This window comes from Patiria miniata, unplaced genomic scaffold (assembly GCF_015706575.1).
Source record: "Patiria miniata isolate m_02_andy unplaced genomic scaffold, ASM1570657v1 HiC_scaffold_7, whole genome shotgun sequence".
NCBI lineage: Eukaryota > Metazoa > Echinodermata > Asteroidea > Valvatida > Asterinidae > Patiria > Patiria miniata.
The window spans coordinates 46,054,295-46,080,569 of NW_024037074.1; the positions used below are offsets into that span (position 1 = coordinate 46,054,295).

General features: G+C 41.0%; 2 protein-coding genes across 3 annotated transcripts in view; both read right to left on the reverse strand.

Annotated features, from left to right (window-relative positions):
- The window catches only part of LOC119745560 (PDF receptor-like), a 65,018-nt gene extending 62,127 nt beyond the window's left edge, over nt 1-2,891 (reverse strand). For both annotated transcript variants that reach the window (XM_038222006.1, XM_038222004.1), the window contains exon 1: nt 2,606-2,891. The gene's annotated coding sequence lies outside the window, so the exon portion shown is untranslated. The remainder of the gene's footprint in view (nt 1-2,605) is intronic.
- A 128-nt stretch (nt 2,892-3,019) lies between these two features.
- On the reverse strand, nt 3,020-25,396 carry LOC119745559 (adhesion G protein-coupled receptor E1-like). Its single transcript, XM_038222003.1, has 26 exons — nt 24,891-25,396; nt 23,230-23,491; nt 22,428-22,486; nt 20,076-20,336; nt 19,269-19,526; nt 18,377-18,637; nt 17,812-18,060; nt 16,963-17,079; nt 15,492-15,599; nt 15,261-15,335; nt 14,663-14,770; nt 13,928-14,032; nt 13,641-13,766; nt 12,499-12,747; nt 11,754-11,864; nt 11,020-11,133; nt 10,205-10,264; nt 9,493-9,593; nt 8,958-9,110; nt 8,461-8,827; nt 7,528-7,730; nt 7,026-7,175; nt 6,809-6,918; nt 5,683-5,945; nt 5,440-5,518; nt 3,020-4,760 (listed from the first exon to the last, which is right to left on the reverse strand). The coding sequence occupies exons 1-26, from the start codon at nt 25,090-25,092 to the stop codon at nt 4,307-4,309; spliced, it is 4,605 nt and encodes a 1,534-aa protein (XP_038077931.1). The 5' UTR covers nt 25,093-25,396; the 3' UTR covers nt 3,020-4,306.
- Nucleotides 25,397-26,275: the final 879 nt, after the last annotated feature.

The following is a 26,275-nucleotide window of genomic DNA, read 5'->3' on the forward strand; positions in this document are numbered from 1 at the left end:
GATAGTGCGCAGCCAACGTCTTTGTACATTTGTTATTTTGTTATACACCATTCTGCGGTTTGACACATTCCTAATTCATTAAAAAAAAACAATACACCTCTATATATTAGTAGCTCTAGTGGCTTATTTCCGGACCATTGACAGTTGTCATTTATTGAGCTCTTGCTTACTTTCCCCTCAGATTTCGGATATCGTCAGATTTATTTTGACCGCCCCAAATATATTTCCTTTCCCCCCAATTCCCCCCAACAAAAAAATTGCCATGCTTGTTCACCTGCACGGCTTGTTCACCTGACCTGCTGCCTGCTTGGTCTTGTTGATGCTAAGTTTGGACCGACTTTGAAACGTGACCGAGAATGTACTCGGTAGGCCAAAACAGGAGCTGCACATTCACAAGCAATTTCCATCACATCACGTTTTTGGAAGTTAACCTGTTTCCGGAAGGCAGATAATATTTTTTTTCTGCACGCAACACATTTCTTTCACAAGAAAAGGTGTACCCTGATTTAATGATATCTGACAATGCATAAAACAAACACTTGCTGTATTTCACTGTATACATCGTTCATGCTCCCCGATACTGACTTTCTGTCCACTACGCCTGCATAAAAAAAAATAAGATTCTTCCACATCCAACCGTACATTATTCTGGCAAATCGCCAAGATGAGGAACAATGAAATTGTCGAGGGTGTGACGGCAGCTGTTTTGCTTTTGTAAGTATGGTAGGTGGAACGGTTGATGATATGAATCCCGGACGTGGCCATCTTTTCATGCAGTAATTACATTTCGATTACGGGAAACCTTACAATGTGTATCACAAAAGAAGTTATCCGAAACTAGTGGGTAAAGTTATGAACTAGAACACTACTAGAAGTTGAATCATAGAGGGTGGTTCTTTTTTTTTTGTATTACTTGCATTCCTGTGATCATAGCCTTGTAATGTATCATTGGTGAGCAAAATCCGTTTATTTTCCAATGAAAATGAGTAAAAGCAAGAAATTAATACTAATAGATTTGAATCAGTTTCCATATTTCACTAAGCTAATTAACCGAGATGCTCTTTAACTAAACCAGTATATAAGAGGTATGACCCTTTAACTCAAACAAAAATGTTCTTTTCACTTGAAGCATTCCATAGTGATTGACACAGCCGAAAAAAGTTGATACTGAATCTCCGAAAAGGATACAGCAATTTCGCCGGACAATAGACCCCGGGTCATCATGTGACAAGATTACTCTAGGTTTCTGTTCACAAAAGCCTGTAATCTTAGTAAAGACAACTTAGGAATTCTGATACTACTTATACAGTGCGAGTCAAAGAAAAACACCCAAATGTCAGGACTATTGTAACTTTTTAAGTTACGGAATTTTAAACACAACCAGTCAACCACCGTTTTAAAGTTCTGTCCACGGAACACAAAAAAGGCGTGCGAACTCTTCAGCAAAACGAAAACCATTCACATACATCCCTATGTGATTTGTTTTGGTTTTGCTGAAAGAACACTTCCCTTTTTGCCATGGACAGAAATTTAAATGCGTATGCAATTCCGTAACTTAAAAAGTACATAAGTGATTCGAATGATTCTTGTATTAAAAGAAAGCTGATGACTTAGGCTTTCATATCCTAGATTTTGAAAGTGCTATATGCAGAACTTCACTAAAACAATGGTCCCGACATTTGGGTTTCGTTTTTTTTACTTGCCCTGTAGAGCGCAATTGATCTTCATGACGTACAGTCATTATCTTAAGTAGGGAGCAAAGCAGTAATCCACCGAGACCTCTCTTTTATCACGGCAATTTGAGGCTTAAGGGATTAATTGGACCCAATCATTGAAATTTCTACAACGATCGCCTTCTCGGGTGATTAAAATGAAATCACTCGGATACTGGCATCTACCCACGGGATACAATTATCTCACTCTTCCGAATGTGAAAAACAACCAATAATCTTGAAACAAGAGTATTGGGTTACAAAACGAGCATTGCATTAAAGTGTCCTTATTCCCAATTTGGATTTCAAAATGACAATGCAGTGGGATGTGTTCGTGCTTTGTTATAACTTGATGCTTAAGGAATTGGTGATGCAAAATAGAAATCTTATTTCCCACTTGGGAGACCTATAATCCATGCAGTTAAAGGCGATCTTGTTGTAGAATAAATGCTGCAATTGGAATCACGGTTATTTGCATGTCCTTGGAATTGATTTTCCTTCAGAACTATGAATTACGTCGTCAACAATCCAAAGACCTTTATTGTGATTACAAACACGGAGCATCTTTTCATATAGACCACTATCCGTTTCCACAATTTTCTTCACTGGATGACTAACCCAATAGAAGTTGTAACTACACTTAAACAATTAGGGGACGATTTCACTCTGATGGAGATCACGTAAGCTGAAGGTTTGCGGTGAAACCTTATTTCCCAATGTTTGAACCAAATGCAATACACGAAAGTATACCTGTCTGGACAACAATCTCGCAAATTTTTCAAGTTTCAAGTTTCTTTGAATGTTCTCTCAACGGATTTGACCCTGCTTACCATTACAGAGTGATTAAAGAAGCCATTGTAGCACCATCTATCAAGGAATGTGTAACAACTTACCTGTAGCAACTGGCACTCCTTTGCGCTACTAGTAGAGCAATAAAAACTGCTGCGAGTTTATTTTCCTCGACTCCGACCGTAGATTCGACAATCCCTACACCCGGTATTTGCTGCTCGTCCACCCGTCTCTTTCGCGAGAACCGCGGTGCAGCAAGCTTTCTCGTGACTTTGGGCGCTCGCCAATAGTATCAAGTATGGAGAAAGGAATAGTCTTGCACGATGCTTGTCCACACTGCCTATGTCATTGTACACGTGTACATGCCTACGACCGAATGGTGCAGAGTCAAGCCACACAGGCGCGTGATGCATATCAGGGTGCAGTCGGATTTCGTGAGAGCGCCCTCTGTCGACAATTGACTTTCAAATGAGTTGACAAATATGAAATTTGAAAATAAACCAGAACAGAGCAATGGATATTGTTAAAAACGCATCATTTTCACATGTATTTTTAATCAGGATTTCCAATACCGTCCATTCATATCAGGCTATGAAACCATACTCGCTTGATTTACGACTCGTTATTGTGGTGGTTTCAAAACATCGCCCTCTGTCGACTCAAGGCAGCATAACACTAGGTTTACGAATTCTGTTCTTTTTTTTTTTCAATTCAACAGCATGTTAAAAATAGTACGAAAAGATATATAAAAACGTTTATTTCGGATATGTTCTTTTTACGGCAGACATAGAAGCTTCACTCATCATAGTGTTGTGATCCACGATAATACATTACAAACGTAATTTTACAAAATTAATGTTAATTAAAATAATAACTAATTACAAAGCTGCCAAGAAAAACACTTAATAAGAAAACAATTAAGAATAACTGGAGCCTATTCAGAAGAGTGTGAATATACATTAATAGCTAGAATATTTTGGTTGGTCTGAACGATGCTGCTATTATGAGAATTATTACTGCATTTTACTCACTTTCTAATTCCATTTTCTTTTTAATGGAAACGTCTACATGGCCTGGGCGTACGTACATCTCCAAGACTGCACTAAAATCACCTAAAAATTATTTTTACATGGTTACAATGAATTACTGATGAAACAATAAATCATCCGTTATAACTACATATTATACTGTAGCTCGTCTTCAGCCAATAAAAAGTAACTTTTGTAATAAAACCAGCCACCACATTGTAACTAATGTTCTAACTTCGTAATTTTTAAACTTCGTACACCGTATTATCTTTAAGCTGTATAGTATTACGTTAAAACAAAATACACCTAACGGCAAATTACATCTGAACTCAAAACGATTTGGCTTTTATCTAATCCACTATTAAGAAGCTGGACAACTATATTCTTTGTTTCAGCTGAATTGTACTTTTCAAGGGCAGTGTATTTATAAACTGGTTCGGTCTGCAATCTAGCGGACGGTTTGTCTCGATGCTACATCTATTCTAGCGAAACTTGTTCTTTATCTCTTCTCATATGGCTTTTAAAACAATGCAGCATCAACTACGCTTTTCATTTAAAATTTGCCTCATTAAAACAAAGGACATACAGGCAGCCATTGCTTTTTAAACCTTCAGGTAAAATTAAGGTTTGCATAGTGAGGTCACCAATAAGAGGAAGTTTGCCATTTACAGTGGCAATAATTATGTTTTGTGAACTCGAAAAGTATGTCTCATCGTTGTCACGAGACTGTCAACTTGAGAAAAAGACTTATTTGTTGATCTTACAACTTGTATCATTTTATGACGAAGATGCAACCTGGGGCGAGTTGGCACGAATCAGCTGATTGGATGATGTATGGCTGCTTGTGATCTTTCTGATCTTATCGAAACAGAACAGCTTCCCAAGCCCTTTCCTCCCCGTCTTCTTGCCGGCAATGAAGAGCAGGAAGATGGACAGGCCAAGGAGTGAGTTGAGAACGGCAAAGATCCACTGGAAGACGTAGGTAGCCCCCTCAATCGCCAGGAACCCGACTAGCCAAGTCGCCCCCAGCAGCATACTCATGGGCAGCATGAGTCGACCGTGACGGATGGCTGCCTGCACGTGGGTCTCGTCGCGTGTCAGCGTGGACTCGATGCGCTTACAGGTGAGACGACGCACGAGGAGGATGAAGATGAAGATGTTGAAGAGCAGCAACAGGCCGACTGGGAGGGGAACAGCAATGTACAGAGTGGTGCCTGGTGGCAGAAAGCAGCTGTAATTGCAGACAAGAAAGGTGAGGACAAGGAGTAAAATAAGTAACGAAAGAATACATCCGTCTTTCAGATGGCTTGATACTTTGATTGAGTTCTAAGCCCCTTAAAATGATTAATAGGCCTACCTCTTGAAAAACCATTTGCTAAATTATGATGATGCATCTTTATAATCATTATTAGGGGAGTTAATGCGTGCTTGGCCGGTTTTAACCACTCTGTTTTAAGATCGGTTTGGAGTCTGGACGCTTATAATGACCCGAGCCGAAGGCGAGGGTAATTATCAGCATCAAGACTCCAAACCTGTCTTAAACATAGTGTTTAAAACCAGCCAAGCACATTCCCATTCACAAATACCTTTACGGTCAAAGAGTTAAAAAAAGTCAAAAAGTATAAATTTCCTTCGTTTTTTTCTCCAAAAAACACCAGCCGGTGCTTTATCAACCCTGCTTTATCAGCTCTCGACCAATAGGAATGGGTAAACTGTCTGAAGTATTTATGCTTTTAATTTAATTTACAAGTACTTCAGTGATTGTTGATGGAATTTCGCGGCGGGAGGTCGTGGGTTGGAGTCCCACCTAAACGAGTTTGTAAATTTGAAATTTTTGAAGGGCGACCAGTCTAAACTTATGAATGTACTTTGTTTGGTCGAACAACAAACAGGACTCTGAAAAAACTTACTAGCCGTGCTCAAATTGCAACTTTCCTGTCCCGAGGTAAGTCACCAGATATGTTATGACCACGATGATCAATGGAACTCCTGTGCACAAGGAGAAAGACAATGCAAAATTGCAAGATAGCCAACTAACTCAGTTAGTAATACCACGGTACACCCTTGTCCATAGGTCTGTTTGTCTTTGTTCGTCAAACACTGTCTACTTATTTGGTTAGAAAATAAAACCTCGCCCCAAAAGAGATACTTACCCCAGCAGAACAGCATCAGCCTCAGCAGGTACTTAGTCAAGAGCCCCCTCCGAGTGAGGACAAGCAGGTAGAATAGATTCAGCGCCTCGGCTGAGGCCCAGCAGACGGAGGTCAGAAAGAAGTAGTGGATCAGAGCGGCCATGATGACACAGGTGACCGGGGACTGAGCCCGGTCTATACCGGCCAGAAAGAACACGTACAAGGCTAGCAGGGACACGCACAGGTTGATCAAGGACTTCTTGCCCGGATTGTTTCTGAGCTCACTGTTATCGAAGAAAACAACTTCGTAGTTTCAGTCTTCTATAGTTCAGCCACATTAGAAAATACCCAACACAATTTGATTTTATCAGTTGTTCTTGAAAGAGGACTGGAGAAAGCTTGGCCAGGGCTCTGAAAAGTAAAGTCCGTCACGAGCCAATGTGGCCCATCAGGCCGGCGTTTATCTCCGGTTTCAGTAGCATGAAACGACTGAGAATATTTCTACTCCCTCTGGATGGACGGGATGTTAGTCCATCGCAGGTTACTCCCCAGCTAATAATGCCGGTACCCATTTATACTACCCAGCTAATGCCGGCACCCAATTTATACTCCTGGATGGTGACAGGCAAGTGGGGTGAAGTGGCTTGCCCAAGGACACAACATATGGCCAGCAGCTGGAGTCGAACCCCTGACCCTCTTGTCATGAGTCACGAACCCTAACCACTAGGCCACACTCCAAAGCTCATAATACATAAAAAGGTCTCAGAAGTCATTTATAAGTCATTGACGATCACAGTCAAGTCACACGCATTTTACATCAATGATAACAACATCCACTGTTGTGACCGGTCTTACGTACTTACATACGGGTACTTAAAGGGTACTCAGAACAGAGAGCAACAGTAGGGACAATGGTACCCCGCATGTGGGTCTTTAGAAGTCTTGGTACCCCACAGTGGAAGAGCCATAGTGTTTAGGGATTTCATTAGAAACAAAGGCGAACAACGGTAGGGAAGTAAAGTGGACAATAGTGGTACCCCATAAAACCCATGTGTCAAGTTGGGTGAAGAGACTTGTGCTTTACTAGCAATCGGACTTGTGATTATGGACCTGTGGTGGATTTGGTAAGAACAGTTGGCATTCTTACCGAAGCACCAGGCTCGTCAAGATGGTCAGAACCAGAGCCGCGATGGATATTGCACAGCCGACCTTGCTGATGATATCCAACGCATAACTGTCAATGTCACCATAATAACTCTGAAAAAAGAAACCAGAAATTAGCAGCGAAACATCAACATGTTGTTTACCAACGAAGTACGGAATGTCAATTATTACCAATTGAGATATTACCAATTTAGTCTTACCAGTAGAATAGCGAAGTTAGTCAAGTGATTGCAATCACAGGCCACGGAATGTTGACCAGGGTTGACCGTGGACCGAGTACATCCCTCGGTGGACCAGTTTCTAGCAGCAACGTCCCAAAAGACACAGATTTGTTCCCCTGCCAGCGTTTGCTGGAACAAAACAAAATGTTACTGTCATCTAAACTCTCATATTGTAACCTCTATCAATGCTTTCAAAACGTTGTGACTGACATTGAAATGCCGAGACTGATGGTGGAGGTAACATTTACAATGCCTTAATTTGCCTTCCTATTTATGGACCGTTTCTGATTTTGTTAAAGGCACTGCCAGCTTTTGGATTGTGTACATTTCTCACAGTGTTTGTGACCATGTTTGACTGAGCGCCCGTGGTCACATGACCAAAGGTCATGATATGATTGGCCAATGTGCACTGTTTGATCGATAGGCAGGGACCGGGGGATTATATCGTATCTGAAACCTCACTGGCAAACGGACTACTCACATTGGATGGAATGAAAGATGTTACGACAGGGTTAACAAGGTTTGGAATCTCAACGTCTGGGTCGCCGATGATAGCCGATATGATGGCACTGTTCACAGACAGCTGTCTCCCGTCAGGAAAGCTTAGGGACTCGGGCGTGGCTGGCTGAAACAGCTTGGAGGTCAGGTACACGGCGAAGACAATTGGCAATTTTGCTGAAGGGTCTGTAAATAATCAGTGTTAACCTTTGAGTAAAAAAAACGTGTCAAAATGTTCAGATGTTGTAAGTTTATGAACTGCCAAAGAGTTGTTGATTTTATGACCAGCTTCCTTCAACGGCCACATCAGAACAGCGGCGTAGATGCGGGGTGGGGGCGTGTAAACTGGCAATTTGGCAACCGGAGGAAATCATAGTCCTACATAAGTTACCGTGATTAAAAGATTAAACAGACAGTGCCCTTTTTCAAATTTTTTGTTTATTTTTAACGGAAATCCTATTTTTCGCGATTGGATGTTAGATAGGGAATAACGCGACCTATTGTATGACAATGACCACGCTGTCGGTTTTGAACAGCCGCATGGAAAGATGAAATGGTGTCCAGCCCCCCCCCCCCACCCTCCCCATACTTTTTGATTTTACGGAGGCACTGATGAAATTGGACGCCCCTCCACTTTAAAATCCAGCACCCCAATCGGATGGCATGAGAACCCTGGCTTACGCCGCTGCAAGGGAAACAATGTTAAGGAAAAATCAAATGTCTTTTTTTATGGGACCGCCGACAATAGGGCCAACTTTTACAGAAGATTGTGGCTGAAAGAAAACAAGGTGAAAACGAGGATGGAAAATATAGAGAGAGAGAAAAGTTATGTGATGAGATTGGAGGAAGTTTCACAGTGAGGCAGTACGACTGAAGAAATATTAGGAATTCTACTTCTTCATCAACACTTCATTACCCTGATCGGAAGCAACTACCAAAGCTTCTCCGGGAAGACCAATGAATGCTTCGGCGTCATCCCGTGGTTCGATCGCCGAACTCAACTGAACCTCATTGTTCTGAAGCGTTTCATCAATAACCCCTCCTGTAGAAATGCTTGCGTAGCTCAGGCCTGAGGCAAAGTTGGTGTCGAGATCTGGGCGAAATACGACCACATCGACAGCTCGGCTCGACAGCTTGCCAGGCATCGTCAGGTTTTCCTTGACGTTCGTCAGCTGTGTCTCGAAGGTTCGGAGGATTCGGCCCGGGGAGTCTCCACTCGCTTCGAAGACTTCGTTGGGTAGCATCAGAACGTTGTCGACGGTTTCGATAACATTTACTGTCACCTGTGGAAAATGTGACGGAGGAAGGTTAAGTTCTACAATGAGACAGTTTAAGGCACGACCCAGCTAACACAAACGTGAGGATATGATAAGACATGTTGCTTCCAAATCGCCTAGTTGTGGGATTAAGTACCTCTAGACTTGAATTGATTACACTTCCAATATTCTCTAGAACCGTCGCCGTCAGAGAGAGTTCGTCTCCTTCAAGTGTTTCGTTGCTTAAGTTCGATGTCACATTTCTCAGCTCAGCGGATACTGATAGAACATTAGTCTCATCCACGACAACCTATAGGATAAGAAAACAAAAAGGGAAGTAGTCTCAACTTATAACAGTGTCTAATGATGATTGTTAAAAGTCTTTCCTGCGATTGTGGCTACACTGCACGACATATTATCCAGCAAAGTTTGGAGTTCATCGCAGACGTTTTGGAATTAGGAGTGTGTACTGTGTATCTTATTCTACCTTGTGTAAAAAAGATGTTCAGGCATGTTTTAACAGTTTTAGTTCACATCAAATTTTGTTGCTGTCATTTTTGTGAAGTTTGAAAATTTTCTATTGAATTTCTCCACACTGACAAACGTTAAAATGTGCGACAGGGGTGGAGGTTTTACAGGGTAGAATCTTTTAGGAATACTGGATATAATACCTAGGGATATGGATCCGTTACCTGAGTAAGCGCCTCTAAGATACCGTTGACGTCACAGTCAACTGACACTTCACATCCATTCATAGTGCCGGATGAGTCCATGTTACAATTGCATTCAGTGCCTGAAAGAAAGAAATTGGCTTCTAACAAACACCTCCAATGTGTCAGTGTCGTCTTAAATATTTGTATAATTCATTCAAACTGTTTCTTTTAAATTGGGCTCAATGCAACTTGTGACATCATCATGACTTCTTTTTAATGAGATTTTTTTAATCGCCATTAAAAGGACGGGCACACAAGATATAAATATTTCTATATACAATGGTTTCGATGGATATAGAACTCATGCATTGCAGGTGTCTTTAAACAGAAGTTTAAAACGGTGGTTGTGTTTAAAATTCCGTAATTTGAAAAGTAAATGACTGATTTCTATGGTTCTTGTACTAACAAAAAGCTTATGAATTGGGTTTTCCTATCCTAGATTTCGAAAGCGGTACATGCAGAACTTTATTAAGAAAATTGTCTTGTCACTTGGGTTTGGAGAATTCCCGCAAGCTCGTCGCGTGACATTTTGACATGGAAGCTTCGCTGATATTAACAACGATCGATAGTCGGATCCGGTGCTGTTGATGTGGTAAAGTAAATTGGCACATGTTGGGATGACCAATGTTTCAATAAATACAAACTATCTGCCACGTCAAACTTGAGACACTACTGCAGTCTTGTTCCTTACCTGGTCTTTTGAAGCACAAACCGTCATTTAAACACATATTGCTTGGGCACGCGTCCAACTCTAAAACAAAGGAAAACACACAGTGAGAAAAGTAATTGGAACAGTGCATTTACTGCTTGATTTGCATGCAGCTTGTCACCAGACCCATCCAGCACAATGTAGAAACGGAACACGTTTTCCTAAAAGTTGATTTCAGCGAACGAGTTTCAAAAATGCGTTTGGTTATTCAAATTTGAGCCGTTGGCATTGGTAAGTCAGTTACCAACACTGTTTGGAGGAAAGGGTGACTTCACTGAACCACTGGGGGCGCTCTTGATAGAAAATATACTCCAGTCTTTATGTGTTTATACAAAGTCCTGAATGGCAAGTATTCAGGTAAAGGGTTTCTACTATTTAGGGAAGTCAGGTTGGCGTGGCGGTTATTTTCTCACCTCCCACCACTGTGACCCGGGTTCGATTCCTGCCCTGGGCAACATGTGGATTGGGTTTTCAATCCCTACCTGATTCCGTGGGTTTTCCCCAGAACAAGGTTCTGATGGAGTTTTCTTCCCACCTCTATAACTGTACTTTCTTCTCATTGTCTTCTCTCTACAGGTTTCTTCAGGCTTGTGAGCTACAGTGCCTGGGGCGCTTTTGAGGAATCCTTGGTTTCATTACCAGGAATACTTTAACAATAACAGCAATGATTATTGTTGTTTGACATTCAAGAAGGGGGCTGAAAGGTAGATGCAAACCAAACGCTATTGATTCGTGCACTCAAAACCACAAGTTTATTGAAGTAATCGAGGTTTCCATAGAAACGATATATTACGTACCGGTCTCACACTCTCTGCCAGCACTTCCGTTGCCACAGAAACACATGTATCCGTTAATCTGATTGAAGCACGTGCTACCATCTTGACAGGGGTTGCTGGCACATTCGTCTATATCTAAAACAGAACCAAAAAAATCAAGAAGTACTCAGCTGTTATTTGCTTCCTTTTTGTCAGAATGAGTTTAAACAGATATTTCTAAATACCTAAGACAGTCTACCCATTCCCATTGGTCGAGAGCCCGCATGTGGCCGGTTTTTAACGGTTTATAAAGACATGGCTGGCTGGTCTTAAACACTTTTCCAGTGTCACTTGAAATTTGGACTCCCATGAAAACCGATACATTTTAACGTTTCGTCGCGCAGTACGCTCGACGCGCACCCCAATCTCTTTATAAGGTAAGGAGTTGTTGAGAGACATTCCATATTATAGTCATGAGGTGTTATATAAAACATGAAGAAAAATTGTTGAACAAAATGGTAAGCAACGTCTAGTTTTAGACCTGTTTTGATTTTTGGTCCGAAAAGATTTGTGGGGTTTTTTTGACATAAAAAAAATGTATTTATGAACGGGAATACAAATGTGCTCGGTCGGTATTAAACACTCTGTTTAAGACCGGTTGGAGTCTAGATGGGTAATAATTACCCTCGGCTTCGCCTCGGGCAATTATCACCCAACCAGACTCCAACGATCATTATTGGTTAAATCAATTCAAGATCAATGATATTGATCCATACCTTCCTGGCATCGATCACCGGTCCACCCTGCGAGGCAATAGCATTGGAAGTTTCCTGAAAAATCCACACATTTGCCATTCGCGCATGGGTTAGATGCACAGTTTTCTCGGGCTGTGGTAAAATAAAGGTACGAATATTAAATAAACTAGACATTAATTTTGTTAATAACAAAGTATACACACAAGCTTCAAGATTCAAGATTCAAGATTCGTTATATTAGTCACGCAAAAAGAAAAATACAAGAGATATGATCAAGAGTTCGGCAGCAGTAACATATCCCATTTCAAGACTTATACAATCTTTTTTTCCCTATTGTGCAAATATTTCTAGAGGATACCGTTTCTAGAGGGTACACATACACGTTTGTTTATGATGTAAATCGAGTGTTTTTTTATTGTTTCTCGTCCCTTTTCCCTTGTTTGCACTCTAGCTTTTTCACAACACCTCGCATTGGTTTTGTGCACGTTTATCAACCGAGGAGTCCTCGATTCAGTTTCTGTCCTCGCTTCTTGGATGATGTTGCACGTGTCCTCGATTTACACCATTAACACGCGCAAAACACTTGTTTAACAAAATATACACACAAAGTATACATACACACAAAGTTCGGCAGCGGTCATTCCATTTCAAGCGTAAAGTTGCTTTAAAAGAATCTACTACATGTATTTCATGGCCAGAGAGCAAATATTCATTAGGGGAGAATTTAGATTTGAAATTTTTCTTTTAAACATAAGTCCCAGCTTACCAAATGTGATCTGGAAAGAGCAACTGCCGACGTTTCCGACTGCATCCCTGTAGCTGTACGCCACTGTTGTTATTTGCTGCACTGGTAGTTCGACACCGCTTCTGTGGGTCTGATTGATAAGACGTACAGGCTCACTCAGTTCGTCCGTCGCAGTCGGCTCGTCCCACTGGACACTGAAGTAAGTGGCACTGGCTGGCCAATCAGATACAATGATGTTTTGGGGACACGTGACGAGAGGAGCTGCGATGTCTACAAAGGAAAGAGTATTAATGTGATTAATGTCAAGTGATTCGTAATACATTTTTGATTCTTTGATATCGGGACAAACATTTCCAGTGACTAAAATATATAACAAGAAATTGATGGACTTTATCGTACGCCCACAGATAAAGACAAAAATGCACTTGTGACTCCATCAAAAAAAATCACTAGTTCTTTTTGGGACTGGAGCTCGTGGAGGATTTCAGTCCATCTACAGGGTGAAAATAAGGGTGCATGTAAACCCGCCATTTTCGCCAATTTACAACCGGAATTCACTGCAAATGTTTACACGATCTTCTAGGTTACAGATTGAGCTTGAGAACACCGTTTGTTTAATTAAGATTGCTTTTGTAAATCCAGAGATATGTTTGAATAACCGCAAAGCCAAAAAAAAACATTCTGTGCCACTTTTAGGAAGCGAGTGCTTCAAAGATCATACAATGCCAGTGTGGCTCTTTTGATAAGAGCACCCTATGGGTGTAAGACAAACATTCAATTCACACGACAATATAAGGTTTTGTTCTTATGTTGAATCAATTTAATAGTACAGACAGGTTCACGTCTTTAAAAATTTAATGAAAGTTCGATTAAATATAAATAAATATTGCACACTCTGCTTAAAAATGTTAAAATCACTAACAGTAAAGTGATATGATTTTAGACTAGGACTATACTGATTTTAACTGCTTCACAGAATGGGGCACGAAATGGGTTTCTGGTTTTGCCGATATGCAAACATATCTTTGGATTTAAAAAGCAATCTCAATAAAACAAACGGTATTCTCAAGCTAAATTTAATACCTTAAAGATGGTGTAAACACCCGCAAAAATGGAGGGGTTAACATGCATGTGCACCAGGTTTGTATTCGACCTATACTTACCCCTATCTTGGCAATTGACTCCGGTAAACGCACTCGAACAATTGCAAAAGTATTCCCCTTCGCTGTTATGTGACTGGAAGCATATGCCGTCATTTACACATGGGGAGGATAAACAGTCCATTCGCACTGTGTTCGGAGAGAAAAATATTTTCAATGTCAATCAATCTGTTTGACCTATCACTCACAGAAATATTTTAACATTAAGTGACAGTTTAAAGAACAAGAATGTCAGTGGGGTCTTGGTATAATTGTTAAATTTCACGAGAAAATTAGAACTGGAGCCTCACACTGACAGATGTCACCCGAGAAGGAAGGGACACACTGACATTGATAGGTGTCACCGCTAACGATACACGTTCCGCCATTCATACAAGGATCGTTGGTGCACGGACCTAAAAGAAAAAGACACCGGATCAGCTGTTATTCCAACGAAGTTAGTAGTTCAGAAATGTTTATGTACCATACCCTTAGGGTTGCAGACATTGTATCGCCTCCCACAGACCTCCGTGATAAGTACGCATACTTCCAAATTATTAAGAGATACTCACAACTTTCCAATGAGGTTAAGACACCCATCAAATTATTGCTTATTTCATCATCTTTTGTGTTCGATTTTTAAGGGCGTAATCCAGTGAACTTTGGAAGAAAATCCAAATATGATCACCCGTAAAAGTAGTCCTGTGGCCCATCGCCATTTTGACAACATAATGCCTGCACTCCATTGCAAATTAGAGCAATTTGAGAGACCAGATTCATCCGAATTTCACAGAAAAAAAATAAACGAATTCGCATTCCCGTGAACGGCTTCCACTCATCAGGTTCTGTTTCTACAACTTTCAAGTTCTTGGCACCCAAAAATGCTCTAATTGCGAGAGGAAATTGAGGGTATACAAATCATGATTTGGCCCGCGTATAGGCAATTCCGAGCCTTTTTACAGGTTTACATCCTTAGGGGCCATGGATACTACACTGAAGATTTGGGATAGAAAGGGCTGAATAAATGCGGTTTGCATGATACTTACTAAATTGACAGAATCTGCCATAGTAGCCGGTGAGGCAGGAACAGGTAACTCCACCCTGTACTAATGCGCAGGTAGCTCCGTTCAGACATGGGCTAGGGTTGCATGGTCCTAGAAAAAATGAAGAGTTCTCGTAAAAAAAAAAAGCAATAAATCATCGTAAACTTAAAATAATCAGACAGGCATAACTGCCGCATTCGAGACACCTGGAGTTGGAGTAATAACCCAGAATGTTCAAGTATAAAAGCGGGTCAGTACTGTCCAAGATTGCGAACAGAAAAATGCAAACAATTTGGAATGAAAGTGGAGTGATGTGGCATCGTGGTCAGGAGGAATGAATTCGTGGTCTGCGGGTAATTCTGCAGGTTATTGGTTAGAGTCCCGCCTGGGATTGTGGTGTGTGTGCCCTTGGGAAAGGTACTGAATAAGCTTGCTTGCGCCTAACAGGCTGCATCGAGCTGTATGATCCCCAAGGAGCTGAGCTGAGATTTGGAATTTGTTTCATTGGCCCAATGAGCAGAGGCAATAATGATTCAGCGTAATAAGACCTTGTCTGACAAAAAAAGTCTTTTTGAACGTTTTCAAGCCACAAAATTCATACCTATGTCACAGTTGCGTCCTGCCGTTCCCTGTGGACAGTGGCAGATGAAGTCAGAAGAATCCTGGGCATCATTATCTGTAGGAATATTCCAAAACAATAAACACCAAATAGAGCTACAGTTAAACGACTTTAAATTACTCAACTCTGCTCAATATTTGAATTCGTGATGAAATGTACAAATAAATACCAATTGAAAAAGAAGGAATAGTTTAAAACAAAAGAAGGACTCACAGTTTTGACACCTGTTACCACTGTATCCAGGAAGGCAGAGACAGGTGTAATCTTGATCGCTTTGTAAGCAGGTTCCCCCGTTTCGACAAGGAGAACTGGAACAAGCGGCTACAGAGAGAAAAAATAGTCAGCGAACCCATTGAACAAGCTGTCCAAGAATGAATTGTTGTGTAAAACCATAAGTCTCGGTCTTTTCCTTTTATACGCAGTCTTAAGAAATGTTAACTTAATGGGCCCTTTAAAGGGAATGTACATCATTGGCTTTTGCTGTAATTTTCAAAAATAGTTGAAAAATAGTTGGGTTTTTCCGACGGTGATCGGCCGACCACCGTTGGAAATGTATACAAAAGTACCGTTTTCTTGAAAATGACTTTACACCAGGTGCCATAATTTTACAGGATGCTTTAGACTGTCGTTAACCAACATCCTAGTAATGTTTTTCGTTAAAACTTGGTAGTTTTATTTGTTGATGTTTGCAAATATTGTATATTCCCTTTAAACAGCCTGTAATTTTATGGCCATTCAAGTTCGACGACAAAACATCTGCCATATTGTTGATGACTAGGAAACGAGTAGTGGATGTCGACTTAGTCACACTTGAGTCAATAATCTTAGTCTAGCTTGAGTCAAGAATCTTAGTCTAGCTTGAGTCAAGAATCTTAGTCTAACTTGAGTCAAGAATCTTAGTCTAGCTTCAGTCACGAATCTTAGTCTAGCTTCAGTCACGAATCTTAGTCTAGCTTCAGTCAAGAATCTTAGTCTAGCTGGAGTCAAGAATCTTAGTCTAACTTTAGTCAAGAATCTTAGTCAAGCTTGAGTCAAGAATCCTAGTCTAGCTTGAGTCAAGAATCCTAGTCTAACTTGAGTCAAGAATCTTAGTCATACTTGAGTCAAGAATCTTAGTCTAACTTGAGTCAAGAATCTTAGTCTAATTTCAGTCAAGAATCTTAGTCTAGCTTGAGTCAAGAATCCTAGTCTAGCTTGAGTCAAGAATCCTAGTCTAATTTCAGTCAAGAATCTTAGTCTAGCTTGAGTCAAGAATCCTAGTCTAGCTTGAGTCAAGAATCCTAGTCTAAATTGAGTCAAGAATCTTAGTCATACTTGAGTCAAGAATCTTAGTCTAACTTGAGTCAAGAATCTTAGTCAAACTTGGGTCAAGAATCTTAGTCAAACTTGAGTCAAGAATCTTAGTCGAACTTGAATTAAGAATCTTTGTCTCACTTGAGCCAAGAATCTTAGTCTAGCTGGTGTCAAGAATCTTAGTCAAGCTTGAGTCAAGAATCTTAGTCAAACTTGAGTCAAGGTCTGTGCCAAAAGGTCTATGACAAACCTGACCGAACCAATGGCCTCTTAGATGGCCGCCGTGCTATTGGTAGTCCGAGGCTCGCTGTGATCACTGGGATAAGGGAGGAAACACAAAACAGAAGATAAAAACAAACATAGAACCGAGGGTAGGCGGGTTTGTACTTACCGATTACAGTAGTGACGCATTGACGGCCTGTGAAACCACTAACGCATGTACAAGTGAACCCGTCGTTGGTCGGGTTGCATGATCCTCCGTTGAAACATGGATTCGGTGAACACACAGCTATATCAAGAAAGGGATTAAATAAGTGAAATAATAAAAATATCAAGTGAACCGAAAAAAAGATCTCATCTTCTTCCTATTATTCAGCTTCAACTTGACTTCTTCAATACTTTAAGCTGAAAAACCTCTTAGCTTTTTAATTCAAATTGATAAAAACCTTTTTATTGGTTGAACGTTCACAATGCACACGTATATTGGCATGTGAATACTACCAGTGAGCCAGTATTTCATAGTCCTAAATTCACACTACACCGGCACAGCTTCGTGCTGCGAGACATCGCGCAATACGCGACACGCGCACCAATTTCCATGTAAAGAGTTGTTTACAACATGGATACTGCCATAATATAGCTACAGGGGTGCTTCAAAAAAAATAAGTAAAATTGTTTTGGGAAAAATCGTTGGAAATGTATACGTTTTGACTTGTTTTGGCTTTGGATCGAAAAGTTTTGAATTCTTTTTACCGAAACTGTATTTCTGAATGGGAATAAATTGGCCGGTATTAAACGCTATGTTTAAGACCAGTTGGAGTCTGAATGCTGATAATTTGGCTCGGGTAATTATCAGCATCCAGACTCCAACCGGTGGCCAAGCACACATTTATCCCTTAATTAAGGCTTACATCGTTCACTCTAAGTCAATTTTAGCTCTTGAATCAACCTGCAAACGTTTTAGAAAAACCTTATTTTTTCATAATTGGAGTTGTGTGTCGAAATGTAATGAATGAATTACCTTCAGTGATTGTAATTGTGAACGAGCATTGGTTTCTGTTGTCCGCTTGATCCCTGTACACGTAGGTGACGTCAGTTTGTCCAGGTGAGAAAAGATCGTTGGAATTGTGGGACTGTGACACCAGAGAGACACTCCCGGAGTTGTCGAAAAAAGTAGGTTCACTCCAGAAAACATGCCTTCCGCGACTGCCATAGAGGATCTGATAAGACAGGTCGGCTGGGCACACGACCTCTGGTGGTACGTTATCCACTGAGAAAAAAAGGAATGAATGAGATATTTTTGGAAGAGTCCAATAGATGAAGTTTTCTGATGAACATATCGTCAGCAACACCACGAAGTAACACCCATGTACATACCAGTAAAAACTAGCAATCGGGGGAAAACGGCATCCAAAGTTGAACGCCTTCTAAAACAACAATTTGCGTCAAAATGGCAGAGTGTTTTCAGTTGGGTGTCTCGTTGTGGACACTTGATGAATTGAATATATTAAATAACTTGCAGGTTGTTCAATGTTAAACACCAATTGCTTCAATGTGTAAAATAAATCTTATCAGAGACAACATACCAACGGCCACATTGAACGTGCACATGTTCTCATTGCCCGAACGATCAGTCGCTACGTAGGTGATGGAGTGTGTCCCAAATAGGAAGAAGGAGCCTGGACCTAGCTGTCTATCCGATGTTAGTTCAACAGTTGGCGTGAATCCGTCGTTGTCAATAGCTACAGGGAGATTCCAAGATACCTCTGCCCCATTGCTATTACCCTGGCTGACTTCTACTGAAATGTCAGCCGGGCAGACAGTCCACATCGGCGGTGCACCGTCCACTGAAACAGAGTCAAGATTGAACTAAGCCAAGATGTCACACACTTCATTTTAATAATTGATGTGCTTGCACCGTCATCAAAAAACTCAAAACCTCAGAGAATTCATATGCCGTATAAAGTTTCGTGCAAGAAAGTAAAATATGTCTTGGAATGTTTAGTACACGTCTTTGCAAACAGGTACTATAACATACCTATGGAGTTCCTTGGATTATATACCTTATTTAACCGTTGTCTTATTTGATATTTTGTGCATAATTCGATATTTCTGATGTAGGGGTGCAGACCTGTAAATAGGTCCAAAACTGCCCAATTGAACATTTTGAGGGCCGTGTGCTTGAGGGTTTGCGGGAACAACAAGAGTGGACGCCTTGCATAGGACTGCGAGCTCATATTTCTGTGAAATTTGGATGAAATTAGGCCCTAAAATGGCTAATCTTGCAATGGAGAGTGAGCGTCCATTTTCACAATGGCGATGGGCTTCAGGACTGCTGTTAAGGGTGGTCACCTTAAGATGGAATTTTCTCCCCAAAATCAATGGATAACTTTCACGCCCCCAAAAAAATAAAACGAGCATCTCTAAATCCCCTTACTATCCCAAGAATCTCGGGTTGTTGTCAGACGAAATACCTACCGATTTTAACAATGAAGGAACACGAGTTTTCATTCAAGGATTCGTCATAAGCCGCGTACGTTATGGAGTAGTTTCCAAAGGAGAAGTAGGAATTGTTGTCTTGTTGTGGGTTCGAGGTCAGAACGATGGTCGGTGCATTGTCACTGTTGTCAGTAGCAGTCGGTAGAGACCAGGAGAGGCGGATACCAGACACACTGAAGTCAGTGACAATCCGCTCTATGTTCCCCGGGCAGAAGATATTTGGTGGAACTAAGTCACCTGAAAATACGTCGAGAGTGGGAATAAGAGACTTCAAATTTCACTTTGTTTTCAAAATAGCGCCCTCTTGTTGCATCCGCCTTTATCGTGCAACCTTTTAAGTTCGGTTGAAAAGAAAATGAATAGAGCTTTTTAAGCTATGGAACAGCAGTCGGTCATATTGAAGTGTGAGCCAACACATTGAGATAACACATGAGCCGGCCAATGACAGTGCAATACGTCATTATGAATATTTTATTTCTCATGAATATTTAGTTTATTCCAATGGTACTTTAAATACATCCAAAGATTGACCATTGTAACAAGCCATCGTGCACGCGTAGCGGTAAAAGTGTTGTGTTTCAAAATGACAGTCAGAGGTTCGAATCTCGATGAAGTAAGTAACTGATTAATAAATAGGAATAAAGGAAAGGAGAGGGTGAGAGTAGAGGAGGGAAAGTGGAGGAAATAACCATAAAGGATGCAGCTTTTTAGCGCTTGAAAAAAAGTGGTGGCCTAGTACAGAAATCTTTCTGTTTGTACATACCAGTATTAAGCTGAGGTACATACCCTCTCTAGCAACTGCGACTTTGAATCGGCATTCGCTCCTGAGCCCTGTATCGTCAGCGAAAACATATGTAACGTCGACTCTTCGACCCACCGTGAACGCTTCACCAGGTTGATGGGAAAAGGAGAGCAGAGACGGGGTACCGGTATTGTCCACTGATTGAGGGGGCGTCCATGTCAATGTGATGGTGTCACCGTGATCAAAAGGGACAGTCACAAAGATGTCGGCTGGGCAGTTCAGAATGTCTGGTGGACGAAAATCCACTGCCAAGCCAAACACAAAAAAAAATCACAAATCAGTCATTGATATTTACAATATCACTGGATGTTAGAAATTTCCTTTCAATTCTTAATGGCCCCGTTAAAAATGATAATCACACTTTGAAAAAAAGTACAATTCTGATCGAAATTCGAGTTCTAACTAGCCCTTGATCTATTCGATTGAATTAAGTTCACTCCTAAATTCGTCTGGTTCTTATTTTCATGCCTATATAGTCCGAGTATCACCTGTTATCCACGGAGCCAAGTCCTGTATAACGTCTGATATGTCTAGACATGCAGATATATGCAAACCGCGCGCCAGCCAATCGGGGTCGATTTTACTAAATTGTGACGTCATTTCATTCCTAAATCAGGACTAAATGGTTTGATTGGTCAATTCGAATGTAGTGTTTTGTAATACAACAACGGCCGGGCGCGATATCGCGTGACATGTTACAGAGCGCGTTAGATTTTTTTATCCAATGTCTATGACGCGCAACGGGTGAATGACCTAAGACCCGATATAATAGAAAGCGCCCGCTGATTGGTCAAAATCTAAGAGGTCAGGAGGCGGGGACTTGCCTAATTAATCAGCTAATCTGTTCACGCATCATAGACCACTAAAAATAAGGCCAAGTAAAAAATACCAGTTGATCGTCCAGGGGTTTTTTTCCAAAAGAGGTAATGAGAGCCTTTTAATTTTTGTTTTTGGAAAATAAGCTAGGATAGCCATATCTTACTTACACGATGCCTGAAAAAGGAGGAGGCCCCCTTTATATGTATTTGATAGTTCTGGGTCATTGTCTACTAGTTGATGACCACAAGATCTTCTGAAAGTGCTTATTGAACATTAGTATAGCTATTGGAAGCATCTGAACTTCTGAAACCTCTTCAACAAAATGTTATGCCTGGAATTTAACAAATCAAAAACAAATTGATGCAGCCTCAACAACAAAAAAGCGGCAGGGCATGATCAACTGGTATTGTTTTACTTGGCCTCAGAGAGTTGCCATAATTTTGTAGATTGCAGTAGGGAAGCGGCCTTAAAAAAAACAATCATGAGATAAAAATAGACAAGAAAATGGTCGAACGATATCACCTCATGACTGGCCGTGGCTTAAAAGCTAGTAATCATCTTGCCTCCAATATTGCTAACCATGTTGTGCGTCCCTATAAACACACTAATTTAGTTGTCGCCTTTTTGATATGTCCCATCATTTGTATCAATTTAAGGACTCCGGCACTTTGTTCTGTAATGACTTCTGCCAATTAAGGTTATGATTTTTTCGGCGTTGCTGTGTTTGTTGGGTGGTTAGTTGGTTGGTTAGTTGGTTTGTCTGTGAACACAATAACTCAAAAAGTTAAGGACGGATTTTCACGAATTTTTTTTTAGGGCTGGTCCTTGGCACAAGTACAAATCGATAAGATTTTGGAAGTGATCCGGATCTGGGTCTGGATGTAGGATATTTTAAGGATTCTTCATATTATGTCATCTGTAGAGACCACGAACCTCTGTGTAAAACTGAGTAGTTTCGTGAGCGTGCACTGACCCGATGATTCTGTATTCCTCATCACCAACCTAATCTAACCACACAGGTCAATGGACTAGACCATTTTATACCATGGGGGAGTGGAGAGGTAGACCGACACGGGAATAGACTACAAAATGTTTGAGTTCGAGGATTTGTTTAATGGAATAGCTAACAATATAAAAGCGGCCAACACTGCTATTTTTCGATAACATCAGAATATGAGCAGTTCTGTTGACGGTTTTAATGTGCAATAGACCTGAGACGTAATGACGTAATGGCTTTGTTTACATATGCGCTTTCCTATGGGAGCGAAGTCGGGACGCCAGATAAAGTGCGGACCGTCTATTACATAGGAAAGCGCACATGTAAACAAAGTGTGACGCCATTACGTCTTAGGCCTATTAAATATGGAAGTCCAGTGGATGTGCTAGTATTTCTTTTGGTGTACTGACAATATGGCGGGGAATTGTTCGGCCTTGGCGGAGGTTTGCGCTCTCTGAGTGCTTTCTAGTCACAGAATGTGTCTCTTCTCTGTCTTTGAAACCAGGAGATTAATACTTACACTGTATTATTCTTGATCTGTATTCCACTGCCTCGTTATTTTCATTCAAGGCAACTACCCTGCGGGGGTACAAGACGACCAGAAAAGCAACACGATTTAGTCAACAATAAATGTTACAGAAAATTGCAGGGCAGTATTTGAGGCACAAGAGTGGTCTCTTTTGTTGGCTCTAATCGTTCACCTGAAACATTTTGAATATGAAATGTATTATTCAGGACAGCGTCTGGCTTTTATGACTCACCATAGAACTCCATACAAATATGCCGGATTTTTAAACGAATGAGGGCGCTATAAACACCACCAAGGTTATCATCGTTAGTTTAAATGTTGCTAAATATTCCAAAATTACATTTTTTTTCACATTCTCAAATATTGGATAGTATAGAGGCACAAACTGACATGCAATCTTCATCAAGTTTCGAGACCAAGTTTTGGAGACATATAAACGAGATATAAATTACTCTCTTATTTCCAATTGACTCCTACCGAATGAAATTGGGAAGTAGGGAACCAGACTTTTTAGATTGAAATTCATTCATGAATCGAACATATCGAGTTTTCACTCGAGTTTCCACTGGATTATTTCAATCTGAAATGAGAGTAATTCTAACTGTTTCACTCTTTGGAAATTTGTATTTTATGAAACAGAAGAAGAAAAAAAAGCGATAACATAATTATTTCGCACAAATTCCTTTTTTGACCCCCTGAATTCACACTGCTTAGTTTTCTTCCATACATTTTTGGGTGAATGATATTTGCTGTAGGGGGGGGGGAGAGAAAGAATCATAACTATCTTAATTACCGGAAGAAGACTGTTGTCTCATTGGCCTGAGTGTTAGGGCTCAACCATGTGAACCTGTTCATTCCCGGCTCAGGAAGCTGGTTCAGATTTGGCGCGAAAGTCACGGTGTTACCGACCCCCGATGAGCAGCTAGCGACCTGAAAGTTGGTGTCAATGGGCGGATACCAGCTACCGATTGGTTTCACCAGTAGAGCACCGAGCATGCTCCATGCTTGGAGGGTGAACTGAGTGAATCTCGCCTGACGATCGAAGTCAACTAGAACTGCCAGTGGGTGAGGTATAGAAAAAAAAAATCAACATAATTAGCTTAATGAATTCTCCTCAAACTACAGCTGCTATAGGCCTTTCTTTTGTTTGTAAACATTGGCGCCATTTTGTATGGGCTGCCGTAAGCGCATAAATTGAAGCCGAGGTTGGCAACATATTTTTCCAAAGAAGTCCTCATAACGCCATTAACACATAGTAAATAGGCATATGTAGGAATTTGTTTGTAGCTTTGTCGAAAATGTTGTATTTTCAAGTATCAAATAATATTTTGGTGATCTGTAATAACTATTCTTCATTTTTGCAGTGTTGGACCTTACATAGTTTTGCAGGCCGTGGTTGGCAAAAATGCAGTTTGCCAACCAAGTGCAGAAAGGTATAAAAGTGGAGGCATACAAAATTAGAAGCCATTGTTGACATGGCTCCGCGTTCGCGCGCATACTGCACGCGTTGTTATAAAAGACGGGCGCGCGCGCATTTTGGCAAGTGATCATCATATGATCTCACAGTGTATATGGAGATCAATGGTGATTGATCTTGTTCATTAGTGACTTCGTCACATATGCGTGCGCACAACTGATTACTATTGCCCATTGCGTTAATTTCCGGTTCCAATGGTTCCAATCAGGCGCGGTTCTAGAGCCTATTATTTAGGGAGGGGGCTAGCAGGCGAGGATCCAGACAGTTTTGCCGGGAGGCGTGCTGAAATGTAGACATTTTTTTCTCCGCACAATTTGGCCTCCGAAAGTCAATAGGGGGGGGGGGGGCTGGTAATATATTTTCAATGGGGAAAGCTGATAACATCCTACAATCATGCACACTATATAACCTAATAGTGTCAAAATGCCCCCTTCAGACGACTATTTTTTTAGAGGGGAGACCGTTCGCATGTGACGTCACCTAACATTTGCTACTGCCATTTTGTTTAAGGATTTTTGGGGGGCTACACAGAAGTTTTTTTGGTGGGGGATTTAAACCCCCCTAACGTCATCAGATGCAGAAAATGCATTACCATCATTATCAAAAGCTGCCTAATCACCATAGAAACCATCCCAGTATTTGTTTGACAATTTAATCGGTGTTAAAAAAAAAACAAGTAGAAATAAAGTTAAGCTTCAAAGCAACTAAAGGAAAGAATATTGCAACCTGACGACAATTTTTTCTTCATATAATCATCATCTCAATGAAGGTCATTCATTGCAAAAATGATGATAAGACATGAATCTGGGACTGAGAAACATTTCCAATTTTGTTAGGAAATACTTATAGAAACTGTTCTTAACTCTCCATAGACATTGTACACAATTGCGGAAGTGTCGTCAGGTTGCAACATTCTTTCCCAACTGAACCCTGGATCTTTGCATTTTATGGTATACTATAGATTGAGAATTACAGACCTGCAATTTCTGGCTCAGCCTCGGTTATGTTCCTCGTAGCCACCGAGATGAAAGCAGATACTCCTATGACATCCACTCCTCTGTCTAGGAGCAGACAGGCAGGTTGCTGGTCTTGAGACAAGGCTGAATCCAGGGTGCCGAAGATCAAACATATCCAGAGCGCCACCTCAAACGGCAAGTGAACTGAAGATGTCCACGCCATGACGGCAATCGAAAATCTAGCAAGACTCTAGGCAAGTCTAATCTTTGGTCCCAGTTCCAGACTGAGTCACAAAGGTTAACGTATGAGTCTTGGAGGTTATGCCGTCGAAGTCACAAGTGATATAGGTGCAGATAGGTACAGGGAGGACGCCAGGCCGAGCCGTTGGGACCAGCGAATTCAGTACCCGTACCCCTACAGTACGCAGATCCGGGAACATTGTTATGTAAACATGATTGGATCAAAGCACTACCACGCCTCTGCTGAAGCCTGAGCTGTCAAAAAAATGTCACCTTTATATAAATCATCGCTAGGGATTGTTGTGGTGGTCATGACGTATGGAACAAGTGTTATGGAAATTACAGTGGGGAAAACATTTCGCATAACATTGTTCTGTTTCGAATAGTTCCTCGCTTGTTGGTGTGTAGGGGCACACCTGCCCGAATTTCCAACAATAGCAGCTCTTCGGGGGGAAAAAAGGTTAAGGGGTATCCAAACAATGTGCTGAAAGGGGAAAGCTATTTTCGAACCATTTGATTATAATACAGTCTAAATGGGTTTATTTTTTTTAACTCACCAGTTTCCGGGTGTGACGTAGGACCCAATCAAAAGTAGGGCCAAGTCACACAAAAAGTACCCGCTCGCTCAAGGCCAAATTTGGAAACTGCTGGAAAACAGCTCTGAGCTCTAACAACAGTTCATTCATCGGTTCATTTGGATATACCTGGAAACTCAACCAGAATAGATTGAATTGGTCTTTGGGCTGATGACGTACATGTTGCTAACGCTAGCTCTTCCAGGTACCTTCCTTTCGGACTGTTTAAAGGTCATTTTTTGCATATAGTGGGAAAATGGACGGGTTTGTATCGCACAATTTCTGTCCTCAATTTTTTTTCAGTTATTTTTTTGTATACGAAGACGTTAACGAACATATGCTGCAGTGCAAGAGCGTCAACCGCTTCTCAAAAGTTGGGGAGGGGGACATGCCTTGATTAGAATTAATGCCAGCGCGAAGCGCGAGGCCCTAACGGCGTGGGGTTTGGAGCCTGCTGAAGGCCCGGGAAAATGTTGGATTCTAGACGCTCTGTAGTGCAATCTGAGGCCACTTTAGTCGATTTTTTTTAGCAAATGAGCATCATTTCAATATCATTTTCTAGTTGGGAGTCATGGAATCAGCTTTTCTGAG